Below are 15642 nucleotides of genomic sequence, written 5' to 3' on the forward strand. Positions count from 1 at the left end.
ATTACAGCTCAATACAGCTATTGCACGGCTGAGAGAGCTGCACATGTTTGAGGGGATCTTTATATGTGCCTTCACACTAGAGTGGCTCACAATAAACCGTCACAAATGTGCATGGAGTGACCTGATGAGATAAATGAATAAAAGCTATAATCTTGCATTGATTTTTCTCTTCTAAGTGAATACAAACACTGTGATGTTGTTGTGCACAAAAAGCCATTATGAAGGAGGAAGCTCGGAATATTTTGTGCTCTCCGTGCTTGCATGGTTCTTGTTCCAGCTCACCAGGTCGCTTTAAATGTTTCCGATTATTTGATCTGATTACCATGATCACGTTATGACAGTTTACATCACGGAAAACAAACCAAACGGAATGAGATGCAAATTTCTCCTCCCTGTTGTAGAAATTGGTTGAATATTAGATCCTCCCAGTCCTTCCCCCCTGCGGTGACAACCCTTTCTTCCTTCTTTACCCAGAACACAAGGTGACTGGCTGGGTTTCAAAGCTTTGTTCATTTATGAGACCCACTTCATGATAACTTATCTCACGTGTGCTCAAAAAGGACGGGGCGAGCTCAGCAAAGTGTCACTTTGAATCAGCGGGGAGCGGACGGGTGTCCAGGGCCGAGCCAAGGTGCAGCTACAGATGTTGCTCTGCATAAGCACGGCTCTGTCTGAACTCAACCGCTCTCCAGAGCCCTGGAAGATTACTATAATGTGATGCATGTCAGATGTTGTTTTGTTTTGGTGCTGTAGGAGTTTCACAGCTGCTCCTTCAAATTGTAACAGGGAAAAAAAGGCAGACGACAGATGGAAGAAAACAGTCTGTGGCTTTGGAATTAGTATGTAAATACAGGACGCAAAGGAAATATTTTTGTGCATGCGCCATAAAACTGTAATAGTCTGGCCTTTTTTACATCCATATATGAAATGACTCTGCCTTTATTTAGGACAGACTTCAATAAGACACAGGCCTTTTGTTATTTTCAAATAAAACTGATGTACAGCAAATATGGAAATACAATAAAAATATACATTCATAGCAAAAAGAAGAAGATATGCAGATAATTTGACATGGGTTTTTTGATTATCTTAGATAAGGAGCTACATGTAGAGACTTATGATGATAAATTGGTATTATCAGTTTACTCCTGGACTTGATTGTATCTTAGTATCTGCAATTTTAAGTTTCCCCTGCACTCAAAGTTATGTTTGTTTAAAAATCTCTTAAGCCAGAGACATACTTGCTGTTTAGGCTTATGCTATGTACACATCTAGCTGGGTCACAAGCATTCATGTGAATATAGTTGCCTTTACAGGATGAATGTAACTGGAGCATAACTCAGGGCTCAGCTAAGGCTGATGTGTGGGATGTAAACTACAAACATAGCAACACTTGTTGATGCTACTATCAGTCATTTGCAGACAATGTAGAAAACTCCCCTTGGCAGGCAAGAAGTGATTTCTACATAGAGAAATGCTACCAAAAAGGTCATGTTAAAGCTGATTACAACTATGTCAAGCATTCAGAGCTCAAAAATATAAACATTCTTATTCTTCAGCTACTTTTGGCTACGTTCATACAGCTGAATCTGATTCTCTCATATGTAGAGATGGTCCAATACCATTTTTTCCTTCCCGATTCTGATACCAGGGTGTTGGGTATCAGCCAATAACGAGTACCGATCCGATACCAGTGTGAACTTTCTGGACTAACCGCGCAGACTAGCAAATTCTTTTAGACCTGTATTTGACTCAACAAATAGAATCATAATGTAAAGCATCTCTGTGACCCTAAAGTTGTTTTTCTCCTGATTACTGAGTTGTACTGCTGAATTTAAAGGTCACATATTATGCAAAATACACCTTTTCAGACTTTTCTAACAAGAATATGTGCCTCTGGCCTGTCCCCAATCCCAACAAGATCCCCCCCCCCCCCCCTTTTTTTTTCCTCCTTTCAGAAAATTAGTGCTGAAACACACATTATGGTTATAGCTCGAAATATATTTAATTTTTGATAATGTGTGTCACTTCTTGTCATGTACGACAGCACCGGTCTGGAAGGCGTTTTAACTATTACATTCAGAGAAAAACTGTCACCCAGCCACCATTCTCTGCTGCTGCTGTGGGTCCTTTAGAAGAAGCTCATGCATGCAGTGTTTTCCTGCAGTGAAGAGGAATTGACTTCCAGTTTACATTGCTAAAAGTTAGCATTGCTAAACGAAGCCAAACATAAAGCTAAACCAAACGGTATCAGATCACTGCATAAGCTTGTGTACTCGCCGATACCAAAACCTGCATTTTAAGCCGTACTTGGCGTATTTTACGATACTGGTATCAGAATCAGAACAACTCTACTCCAATGTGACTCATGTCTTATTTTTTTCTGACAGTGTGAACAGCACAAGTCACACTGAATCTGACCTTTTCAAATTGGATTCAGGCCACTTTCATTTGTGTTTCTTTATCAGATACATATCTGATCTCTGCAAATTTGACTGCAGTGTGAAAAGCCAAACAAAAAAACTCCGAAAAAATGCAAACTGAGCATTACGGCCTTCAGTGAGAACGTAGCCTTTGTGTTCTGAAAGTAGTGAAATATTTAAAGTTTAAAAAACTCTTCCTGACCCCCAGAGGGCATTCAAGATCATGTGATTGCAAACAGTGAGAGCTAACAGTATACTGAGAGTCAAACGTTTACAGGGTCACTAATTGAACCAATACACCAATCTCATTCTGTTTCCATTAGTTTTACAAGTATAAACACTGACTGCTACAACAGGATCCATCTGTCACCAGCTAGTTTGATAGACAAGTTTGTCCCAGTGCAGGATAACTGTAGACTTGTTTTTGTTTTGGCATTAACCTTTTTCTCACATAACCCTCCTGTCTCCTGTCTGAAAACAAGTTTTTAATTGTGATAGAATTTCAATGGATAAAACAATTTTTAAAATAATTCCAGTATTCACTTTATGATTTTTTTATCCACTTACTTGGTCAAAACTTGTCGCAACATCAAGCTAGTAAAGGTGACTTGTCCTGAACTTGTGTTGAGCTTTTATTTGAAGTTTTACAGTAAATGGTAACATCTGTGTAACCTCTATAGTTTAATTCCCATTCGGCTCAGGTTGACATCCTCCAGTCAGAGGCTTTATTAGTTGGTTGATGAGCTTATGTCCGACTACAATCTCATTGTTTGGACATTCACAGCGAGGGAGAGGGATCAGGAAGTTGTGGACGATCAAGTAGAGAGTGAGCACCGGTAGTTACAAGTTTAATAGTGATGCAGAGAAATAAGATTCTAACTTTCTGGTTGTTTCAGAGGTTACAATCTGTGAAGCTTAAGCCGTTTTTACACAGAGATTGCACAGTAAAGGTGAAAAGGAGTGACCATCTCTGTTCTGCAACAAGCAATTCACACAAAGGTGTAACAGAGCCGTGCACGCTCAACTTACACACACACCCGGTGTCCCGTAATCAGATGGCAGCCGCTACCCGAGCTGCTGCTTTCAGTGAAACTCGAAACTCTGGATTGATCCAATAGAGTTTTTTTCCTCCATGTTTCTGAGTTGAAGGTCTGACTTTAAGCGGTGTCACAGCGCACGTGTTTACGTTGGAGGTCGGGAACTTCAGAGTACCGAGCTCACTTGAACACATCATGGAACTTTTCAGACGCTGCTGTGAGCAGAGATGTCTGCTGTCTCCTCTCCTGTACAGTGTGTGATCAGATCTCTAACCTCGCAGTCTCTCCAGCTAATCCACATCATTCTTTGTTCTATCGCCCTGTTGTTTTCTACGATGAAATGCAGCTCGATTAAACCGCGCTGCTTTTTAAATCTCCCGTTTATGGAGACAGCAGCGCACGCTCGCCGTTGCGCAATGCCGTGACGTCCTTTCACACTCATTGCGGAAAAATCTGTTACGGCTCTGATACTACCTCTCAGTCCGGATCAGAGGTGGGGCGAGATCAAGCCCCCATTGCGGAACAGTCACTTTCATACAGAACGGCGTTACAGAACGAAGGCGTAACAGACACAGAAAAGAGAGGCAGTGTGAAAGTAGCTTTAGAAACACATCTACACAAACGTGCAGGAAGGAGCTGGATTTTGTTAAATTGTATGACCAATCGCTTTCATAAGTGGGTGTAATTTCAGTCTAGCAAGTCTGCTCTACATTTGTCAAACTGGTAACATTAATGTTTGCCATATAAGCCAGAAAGATAAGGCAGTTGTTGAACCATGAATGCACAAATAATCAGGACTGGATCACTCAGAAAACTAAGAGAATTTGAAGCCAAGAACAGCATCCATAAAGGTGCTTTTTTATTCTTAAGCACAAAAGAGACAGGGTTATTTTCAGAAAATATAAACCGCACTGACATAAATATACTGTGCATCATGTCTCTATGGTAAGATCTAATGGAGTTGTGCCTCTAGCAAAGAGCAAAACATTGCCAACTCTACTCTGATCTTATTGACAAGCTGAACAAGTCACAGAGCAACACAACAACTAAGCCAGTGATATTCACACAGTCCCAGGGATCTTACATGGTAACTTGTCAGAATATCTTCTCTTCCACTCCTCACATCAACTTTCCCACAGCTCCCTGGAGAAAAAGCCTCACAGTTTCTATAGAATTCATACTTTAAATGGACAAGAAAGAAAAACTATCCACATGGGGAGAGCCGTGTAACAGAGTCACATATGGTGCATGTTTGAAATCTGATCAGCAGACATGGGGATACATCCAGTCCTAGATATCCGGTATTCCCACTCATTAGCCTGGGAATGTTCATAAGAAAGGTCTCACTGTTGAAACTAACTTATTTTACTGGTTCTCTGACTCTGTATTTAATCTTCCCATTTGAGAGGATTTCAGAAAGTCATCAACCAGAAACCAACCTGGTTAAATTGTCCTTTTTAATCAAATCAAATATAAATATAATCACTGGTTACAGCTTCCAGAATCAGCCTATTTTCTGACATTTTAATTAAAAGAATTGAATTTTACACTGTTGCTCAGACAAATCGACCTTTTTAAAGATTCATCGTTAGCTCTTGGAACCTGTGCTGACTGTTTTTAAATATTTTTGACCTTTAAGACCAAATGATGGGTTGAAATTTTAAGACTTAAAATAATTAAGTGCTTTTTATCTAAAACAGGAAAAGAAAAATACATGAAAAATAAAATTCCTGTTTCTTTTTTAATTAAATGTTCAATCCTTGCTCTCCTGTTTGTGCTCAGTGCTCTGGGTACAAAGTAGAAATACGCAGATTTTATTTTAATAATTTTGGTAACCCAGGGAAGTAACAAGAGCTGCAAAATTCTGGTTAACTCAGAAACAAAGTTGGACTAATTAAGACAAGAGAGAAGAAGCACTGCTGGGTGTTTGTAGTTTCACTTTCAGGTTTCTCTTTGGAAACTCTGGGTTTGCTTGGCTCAGTTCATCTGGTATAGGGGTGGTTACATGAGTGGAAAAAGGGTTGTAATACAAAAATTTAAAGCCAAAAAATAAAAAAACAGCAGCTGAAAATGAAGAAAACAACCACTGGCAACTATACTTAAAGAATTACAGTTCTCCCGATTATGATGGAGCCTCCTCCACTGTGGGACCTGTGGGACCTCCAGTGGGCTCTCTTTATCATGCCAGTAATGTTGAAAGCCATCAGGACCGTCCAGGTTAAATTTTTTCTTCCACCTTTCAATGTCACATTTCTGGTGCTCCCTTGCAAAGTCCGAACGGTCTTTAAGCCCTTCTCTCACAGATGACTTCTTATGGTTGCTGGGCTGCAGTCAGCATCAGTAAAGACCTTCATGTATCTCACTGTATTGTTCGATATTGTGAACATTTGCTGCTTCTTTATCTTTTATTAATTAAAAATGAAATTAAAATTAACACCTTTGGGTCATTCGAAAAACTGTCAGGCTGACTGGGCCGCTCTAATACCTGATCTCAAGTGTCAAAATTAAAACTGCATAACAATAGCTGGGTTTCCATTACTCTTAGAAATGTGCAAAATCTAAATAACAAAATAAGAAACTGGCAATGGAAACACCTTAGTTTCGAAAAAAAAACTCTCAAACATCACAAAAAAGTTTTCATGCTCTCATGAGGTTTTTCAGACGTTTCGATATTGAAATATATAGCAAAAGTGCAATGGAAACATTTTTTCCGCATTTACACGACACAGGACGTAACGTACAGTGTCACATGACCAGTTCCCTCTGAGACAACATGGCTCGGTACGTGTGGACAGAAGAGTAGACAACATTTTCATTAACATCATACCTATACCCTTATAAGGCCTTTGCCATACATATGGACGTTGCCTCTGAACTGTCATCCGTTGCCTTCGTCTTTTGTTCAAAATTATCAAGGCAACTGCTGTAGATGTAACCATAACCGTACCAACACAACAGGTTTTCAGTGTCCAGCTTCCTTGCAGTGGAGTCTCGTGAGGAGAGATTTTCCGAGAATTACAAAGCTCATGCCTAAAACTCCTTTCAAGGGAAACACATTCAAACAGCAATTGTACTTAGTTGAAATTTAAGAAATATCGCTTTTATTTTGCAAAAAACTGTAATGGAAACTCAGCTACTGTTGAGAATTTCAGGCCAGCTGATCAGGTTTTAGGGGGGCCCTCACTGGCCCCGGATACCATTGGTTCTGCCTCTGTTTAGTATGACTATGACGCTCCATGCAGCAGAGATGCTCATGGCATACCTCTACATTCAGACTCAAAACAACATCAAACTGCAGGATGCTGCAAAGCTCTAAACGATTGGAGCGATTTCATCTGGAAATCAAACCTTGGGACAGAGCAGACAGAGGAGCAAACGAGCGCTGCTACTGGCCGCTGTAATTAGGGATGCCATAATTATCGGTATAATATCAGTATCAATAGATATGAACATTCCTGCCATCTTTACAACCAATATTTTGGCTGTAAAATCTGCCTATATCAGCTGTAAATATCAGCCGAATGAACAAACAAGTCGGTGAAGATTTAGGCTGAATTAAGTCTTCTCTTAATTCATCATCACTGTTTACACTTGAAAGTGTTTTAGGGAGTGACGTTTTTTAATTTGTCCTCAAACTTTCAATTGTGTTTTAAGGACTTAAGTCATCAGTCTGACCTACATGTAAATATCGGCATACCGGATATTGGTGAAAGTCCAAAGTTGTGCACCCCTAGCTGTAACCATTCTGTTATGATTCATGGTGTCGTTAGCTGTATTGTCCATATGATATCTGATTACACTACCATGTCAACTCACTCATGGAAAATGTCAAATCCCTGTGAAAATGTTTGTTTACAGCTGCACCATTAATGCTGAAACTAAAGAGTACAGTCAAGCGCACGCTTCATGGTCTACTGGCTATATTTCACATTTTATTTCCTTTCATTTCCAATGGGCCAATAAATAAAAAATGGACCAGGAATCTAACCCCCGGGCCAAAGCTTGGACACCCATGCTTTTGAATATGTGGTGCAAAACAAACATTTTAAATGTTTCTAAACTACAGTAGCTAAAACTTGATTCTTTTGAGTTTTCAGTCTTAAACATTATGAGCTTTGTGTTTTTAATGAGCAGCAGTTTCAAACATCCATCCATGCATGCATGAGTTTGGCTGCAGGATTAGAAAGTCAGCCTAAACATCCCTCTCCTCAGCAATGCTTTCCCGCTCCTCCTGGGGGATTCTGAGGCACTCCCTAGCCAGATGGGACATTCAGTCTCTCCAGGGAGTTCTGGGTATCTCCTCCCAGTTGGACAAGCCCAGAAGACTTCAACAGGAGGCATCCTGAAGACGACAAAGCTCTATCGCTCTATTCCTCACCCTATCTCTGACGCTGAGCCTCGACACCTTCCTAAAGGATCTCATTGTTTCTGCCACACCAAAATCTCAAGACCACAGGTGATGGTTGGAACAAAGACCGGCAGCTCAGCTCTCTACTGACTATCACAGCTCAGTAAAATGTCTGCAATTTTGCCGGTGCTTCTATGATACACTTGGTAATCTCATGTCTATATACTTGATCTTCTTGAACTACATCAAAAGCATCAGACAAATGCAAAAGAGTAATGAATCTGTCAAACTTTTGTCTAAAAGTATCAATATAATTTGTTTTTCATGCTTGTTTAAAATTCTGGTAAGATATCCTACACATATGGGTGTAACACAGGGGGAAAAGGGTATTGATTACCCGGGCCAACAGTAGGGAGGGGCCCTTGGGAAGCCTGCGATGAAAAGTGTATTGTGATTTATTTTTTTCTTAGTAATTAGTGACATTATTAAATCAAAAGTGACTAAAGCAGTGATCCTAAACGCCTATTCAAATCACTTTTCACTCATTTTTTTGTCATGTTTTTGCCACTTTTCCTCTCAGTGTTTGCCGCTATTTGACCATTTTTGCCACCTTTAACTCATTTTTTTGTCATTTGTCACTCTTGTCCCATTTTTGCCACTTTTTGCCCTTTATTGCAATTTTCCTCCCAGTGTTCATCACTTTTAGCCCATTTCTGACACTTCTTTTTGTCACTTCTTGCCCATTTTTGACACCTTTATCCTGCTTTTTGCAATTTTTTTCCCACTTTTTGCCTCTTTTTGCAACTTCTCGCCTATCAAAGCTGCAGTTTAGTCTCTTTTCACTCATTTTTTTGCCACGTTTTGCCACTTTATGACCATTTTTGCCACCGTTAACTCATTTTTTTGTCACTTCCCACCCATTTTTGCCACTTTTTGCCCTTTATTGCCATTTTTCTCCCAGTTTTTGTCACTTCTCACCCATTTTCAACACTTTTATCCTGCTTTTTGCAATTCTTTCCCTTTTTTTCCTTTTTATGCCACTTCTCACCTATTTAAGCCACCTTTTCCAATTAAATGCCACTTTTTGCCCATTTTTCTCACCCTTTTTCTGATCTTTGCCCAGTTTAGTCACTTTTCATTCATTTTACTGCCACGTTTTGCCACTTTGGGACCATTTTTGCCACTGTTAACTCATTTTTTTGGTAACTTCCCACCCATTTTTGCCACTGTTTCTTCCAGTGTTTGCCGCTATTTGACCATTTTTACCTTTAACCTATCTTAATCGTCACTTTTCACCACTTAGATCGTGGCTCTTGTAAATGCATTTTTCAACAATTTGGCTCTTTGGTTGAGCAGGGTTGAGTAACACTGGACTAAATGAATCGGTCAACAGACTGAAATCCGCATAAAAAAGAGTAAAATACAATACTGCTCCTCCCTTAAAAATGTCCTAATGGCATAGTCCAGCATAATTTCATTTAACCATAGTAAAAATGTTGCTCAAATGGGGAAATTATGTTTCAAAAATGCATTCAAATGCATAGATATTTGTAAAAAAAGACTCAGCATATGTTGCTTGTCTCACCGGTTAAGGGGGGCCCTGTGTAAATTCTTTCTCCGGGCCCAAAATCCCTAGCTACGCCCCTGGCTGTAAAAGAAAATAATTAACCAAGAAACAGGATGAGAGTGTGGGGATAACTAGTGTCTACTTAATGAAAACGTTTCGGTCTGTTGCTCCATATATTTGATTTCTGCACCTTTTCCCAATATAATCAACAAAGGAAACCTTTTTCCAATACAAACTAGAAGGGAGAGTATTTTTCCCGTGCATTAGAGGCGACAGTAAAGCACCAAATTTCCAGCTCAATGAATCAGAAAGCGGCAGGTCAACAAGTGTGAGGCGGGGTTTTGGCTTTAATTTCCTGCCTTGGATGCCGAGTATAACAACAAAACAGCTGCATAATGAGGCTCCACTGCAGAGAAGGAATGGCCCCACTAAGGACTGTGGTAAATAAAACACAGGCAGTTTGTGTCTGTCACCACATCAGCGTGTGAGGAAGGGAATGAGATCCGTCTGCAGGACATTTCTCTTGGTCAAACAGCGAACGCGCCCTGCAGGGTTTAATTGCTCTCCGGGTATTTGAGCCTGTGCTGCTGATGATGCCGACTGTATGAGGTCAATAAAAAGTAATGCAGCACAGATTCAGGGATGGCAGTGAATTATTTAGTAGGTTAAGACTTGAAATTTTTCTCCATACTGCAGCAGTGGCAAAAACTATTAAACAAGAAGTCTCGCCCACGTTCAGACTTCATTACCTTATCAGACCTTATTTTCCACCACTATCCTGATAGCTGGAGAAGCTCCAAGAGGCCTTATCTTCTCTGGTGTGGGGTTTAATCTCCTCAACTGTTAGCAAGCAATTTGAGAATTATGAGCGGGGAAGATAGAGATGCACGAGTAAACACGGCTCCTCGTCCTGAATGTGGCATTACTGATGGGAGGAGATGCAGCAGCAAATTGGGCAGCTTGGTGATTGATTGCTCAAAATCTGCAGTTACTTGAATTGAAGTAAGCTGAATGGACGCTAAATCATCTGATGAGAGAGCAGGAATGCAAGGAGGAGAAAAATGAGGAAACCGGTGATGGTTAGCAGGCAGTTTGTAATTAGAGGCAAACAACATGATCAAGCTCAAGGCTAGTCTTTTCTACCAGGAGGCGCGTTTATTTGCACAAAAGCAGAAAATCAATGAGTTATGGGGTTTCATAACTGTGATCTCAATATCAATCAAAATGATAGTGATTAGCAGCTCTATGTTCCAGTGTATGACATCCTCCATATCAGGGGTTCTCAAACGGTGTGGCAAGGCACACTAGTGTGCTTTAAGGGAAGCCCAGGTGTGCCGTGGGGATTTGAACACTATGTTATTACTACAGCATGATGGCAAGTACTGTAACCAGGCTGGACCCCTGAAAAACCCCACAGAATGGACGTTGGGATTTACTGATGATGTGTGTTGGATCAGAATCACTGGTGCTAGCATCCTGGCTAATTACCTCATTAAGAGCCGAAAAGCATGGCAAGCTATAATTGGGTTGAAACTGGTGTTGAAATATTTAATTTATGCTATTTTTAACCAATTTTTTCCACCCATTTTGCCATTTCTTTTGACAACTTAAAGTATTTTGCTGCTTTTTTAAGCATTTTTGCCACTTCATATTACTACTTTTAACCCATTTTTGCCATGTTTTTGGAACTTTTTGCCACATTTAACCCCTTTTTGCTTCCTTTTTGCCACTTTCACCCAATTTTGCTATAGTTTGGTCATTTTGCTATTTATTCCCATCACTTTTAACCCCTTTTTACCAACTTTTTACAACATTAAGCCCGTTTATGCCACTTTTCTGACACTTTCAATTCATTTATGCCACTTTTTTTAGCCAATTTTTGCCCACTTTTGCTTTTGTTTGATCACCTTGTTGCTTAATTTGGCCATTTTTTATCACTTTTAAACCATTTTTACCACCTTTTTACAACATTTTATGCTTTTAGGCCACTTGTAACCCTTTTTAAGATAAAATAAGATAAGATATTTCTTTATTAGTCCCACAAGGGGAAATTCCAAAAATTGTGTGCCACTATTTGACACTTTCAACGAGTTTTTGCTAATTTCAACCCATTATTTGGCAACTTTTACCAATTTTTGCCCATTCCTGACACTGTTTTGCCACTTTTTGCCATGTTTTTTTCATCACTTTTAACCCATTTTTACCACCTTTTAGTAACTTTAACCCTTTCTTGCCACTATTCTGCCACTTGTGATCTATTTTGCAACCTTTTTGAGACTTTCAATTCCTTTATGACACTTTTTAGCCAATTTTGCCCACTTTTGCTTTTGTTTGATCACCTTGTTGCTTAATTTGGCCCTTTTTTATCACCTACAACCCATTTTTACCACCTTTTTATAACATTTACGCTTTTAGGCCACTTGTAACCCTTTTTTCCACTATTTTGACACTTTCAACCCACTGTTTGGCAACTTTTACCAATTTTTGCCCATTTCTTACTCTGTTTTGCCACTTTTTGCCTAATTTTGCCATGTTTTGGGGCACGCAAATGGTCGATTGGTTAAAGGCGTGTCGCATGTATGCGGGTTTTTTTCATCACTTTTAACCCATTTGTGCCACCTTTTGCCCACCTCTGACATCCCCCAGTTGGCTGGGCCCCAGAGAGCTCTCCCCTTTATCTTCCCTTATAGGTCACCTTGACTGTAAAATTATTTTAAAAAGTCTATTTTTTATGGATTTAATTATGATATGCCATGAGATTTTGGCTTAACCTTCAGTGTGTCTTGGGGGAAAAAGTTTGAAAACCACTGCTCCATATAATGTAGCTGATAAATACATAAAAGAAATACAAAATCAGTGAATATTTTTTACAATCTTCTTACTTTCACAAAGACATGAGACGCTGTTATTGCAAATTTGACCATACAGCTAAATGCAAAATATCCTTTTCCCTTCCTTTTATTTCCCATTTTGTCTATTCCAGCCCACATTTACTAACACAACAATGCCTGTTTTATCTCAAAAGTGGCACTAATCGAGCTTTTGCTGCTTCTTCAGCGAGTGATGTGAAATGGGAAGCCAAGAGAACATAGGGCTTTTAATTTGAAGGAATAAATCAGTGTGAGGCTGGACTTGAGATGCATTTTTCCAGCCATAAGAATGCAAAATATCACTTTTCCTCAATTACGGTTGTAAATTTGCTAAATATGTTTGGTTATGGCTTATATTTGCCCATATAAATATTAATATTTCCTTATAAATAGTACCAGAAATCAGTATACTGTAACTGCTTCAGCTTGTGATTTGAAACAAGAAGCATACAGAAGAGACGGCTTTTAATCTGAAAGAATAATTCAGTGTCATGTTAATCATGAGATGCTGTTATCGGAATTTTCTGACCATAGAAATGCAAAATATCCATTTCCTTATTTGTACTTGTAAATAAAAGATTGTTTTTTAGGTTCAAGCCTGCATTTACCCACAAAATTATTTTTGCTTTCTTAAAGATAGTGCCAGAAATAAGGACACTGTAAGCTAGTGATGTGAAATAAGAAAGTTATAGCAGATACGGCTTTTAATTTGAAGGAATAATTAAATACAAGTTTAGACGTGATGCTGCTATTGGAATTTTCTGACCATGGTAAAGCAAAACATCCCTTTTTCTTACTTTTTCTAAGTTCACGCCTATATTTACAGATAAAAATTACTTTTATTCCTCATAAAAATTGTCAAAAATCTGCCTATTTTTACTGCTTTGGCTAGTAATGTGAAAAGGAAGCCAATAAAAGATAGGGCTTTTAATTTGAAGGAATAATTTAGTGTTAGGTTAGACATGTGGAGCTGTTACTGAAATTTACTGACCATAAAATGCAAAAAAAATTCAATCCTCATATTTAAATCCAATAGCTTACACTTTTGGCTTCTAGTTTACATTTGTGTCATTGATTGTGCTGTTGTTACTGATTATCCGACAGGAGATAGGGCTTTTAATTTGAAGGAATAATTCAATACTAGATCAGACATGCATTGCTGTTGTAGTGCAGTGTAAAATATCCCCTTTCCGTACTTAAATTTGTAAAGGTAACACATTTTTTAAGGTTCTAGCTTACATTCACCGATTAAAAAAAGCTTTTTCCTTACATCACTTATAGTGCTGTTGCTGCTGCTTCAGCTGGTGATGTGAAACAAGAAGAAAATAGAAGATAGGGCTTTTAATTTGAAGGAACAAGTCAATATTAGGCTAGTTACACCATGCTCTCCTGAAAAATAAGAGTTTTCCAGCAGAGGAGCTGTTTAAAAATGCATGAAAATGAAGGTTATTTTTAATGTGAAGGAGTAATTAAGTATTCGGCTTGTTTTTGTGAAGAAAAATAAACGTTTTGAGATTTAAAAATGCCTAAAAAATTACGATTATTTCCAGTTTTGAAGAAATATTTCAGCGTTAGGCTAGTTAAACCTTGTTTTCATGGTAAAAAAATAATTGTTTTCCAACACTTACGTTGTTCATTATGCTTTAAAAATGAAGAAAATTTTCAATTTAAAGAACAAACTAGACTAAAACACCTGCAGGCTACGGGGTTTCCCTTTGCCCTAATGAACTACTTTGCTAGCTTCTTAAGACGTTAGCACCCCTGTACGATGATTTATGGCGGTAAAAATTGGATTAAATAAAAGTATTTCTTACCTTTGACCCTGGCTGGCGGTCTGGGGAGGACTGAGCTGTTCGTGCAGCTGATATTATAGTCGGTAACTTCCACGGTGAGGTTTCCCTGCTTCACGCAGCCCTCCAGCACCTCCGCCTCACTCACATTCACCGTCTGCAGAGCCATCCTCTCCTCTCGCGCGCCAACAACAATCACAGAGTATTATTACACCTGCACGCGCTGTTTCAAGCTGGAGCCGCGCTGGAATCAACTTGGAACGGTCGCGTTTTTCTTCATAACAGCAGGAGAAGGGAGGTTTTGTTTAAACTTGGGAGAAAGCCCAAGGAGGAGTTTGGCGATTAAAGCAGGTAGCACGGTGGGATGACGGGAGAATAACCAGAGAGTGGAGAGTTAATTAATGAAGGAGTGAGGGGGAAACCCCGTGAAGCGCCGTGAAGCGCAGTGCTGCTTTCACTGCTCCGGATTGAGGTCTGACTGTGAAGGAATGAAGGCGCGCTGCTAAGGCAACTAAGCTGCTCTCTCTCTCTCCCTTTCTCTCTCTCTCTCTCTCTCTCTCTCTCTCTCTGTTAACACACACTCTCCCTCTCTTTTTTCATTCAGCTCACGACTTTCATCATAGGCCTGCAAACTTAGTCAAGGCAGCTCATTAGGCGCTATAACTGCCTGCAGGGTGGGATAACTTTAGGGTTTTCTCCTAGATATGGCGAAAAATTAGCATAAATTTCCATTTTTTGAGGTTCAATGGAAGCTTAATGTATAGCCTATTGGATTTGTTGCGGTTTATGAAATATTCTGCCCTTGGCATATAAGCTGGGGTGGATGTAATTGTGACACCCCTGCTCGATTATGACTCCTGTCCACCTGGACTGTTAGCCCAAGGGAACATATGGGCCAGAATTATATTTTACACATTTTTCCTGTTACAATCAGCCATTTCTATTTGTTTTTCAATTTCCCAACTTATTCAGTTTTCTTCATTCAGAGCAGGTGGCGACCTCTACTGTTGAAAATGAAGAAAATGCTGAAAAGCTGCAGTTCCAGGAGTGTCCACCGGAGGGAGGCTGCAGAAGCTCTGGAGGCCACATACACACCCATTCAAAAATGCTTGTTTTTTACTGCAGAAATTACACGTTTACAGCCTGGTTCAAAAAATGAATTGAGTCGGAACAATTCATATCTTTATCGGCGCACACTTTTACAACAAGGCCAGTGCATCATGTTTGTCCATGTTTTGGTCTGGTGAAGCTTTTGTCAGGAGGTCTAGGATCCACCTCAGCTCCAGCTATTATGCCTTTGGTGTTAGACTGACCAAAAATTAGGTGAAGCCTCCTTCACTTAGATCTTGTCCATATAGAAATGTATACTAGTAGATATGTAATATCACCAGGGACGTTGATGAGAGGAAATCTCTCATTGGTGGACTTCACAACCCTAACCCTAATATAATGGCATTCTTTGGTGATAAGGTGGTATTTTACCCAAACCCTAACCTTCTATCCCTAACCCTCATGATATTGTGGCTGTTTTTTGGTGATTAGGTGGTACTTTACCCTAACCCCGTAACCCTCTTAAAATTTTCTAGTAATTAGGCAGTAATTTACCC

General features: G+C 39.4%; 1 protein-coding gene across 1 annotated transcript in view; it reads right to left on the bottom strand.

Moving 5' to 3' along the window:
- The window catches only part of cckbra (cholecystokinin B receptor a), a 77664-nt gene extending 63320 nt beyond the window's left edge, over positions 1 to 14344 (bottom strand). The window contains exon 1 of the mRNA XM_041782208.1: positions 14060 to 14344. Within this exon, the coding sequence (XP_041638142.1) occupies positions 14060 to 14204 (145 nt within the window). The 5' untranslated portion in view covers positions 14205 to 14344. The remainder of the gene's footprint in view (positions 1 to 14059) is intronic.
- Between the last annotated feature and the right edge of the window lie 1298 nt (positions 14345 to 15642).

The sequence above is a fragment of the Cheilinus undulatus genome, linkage group 24, assembly GCF_018320785.1.
Source record: "Cheilinus undulatus linkage group 24, ASM1832078v1, whole genome shotgun sequence".
In the NCBI taxonomy this organism is placed as follows: domain Eukaryota; kingdom Metazoa; phylum Chordata; class Actinopteri; order Labriformes; family Labridae; genus Cheilinus; species Cheilinus undulatus.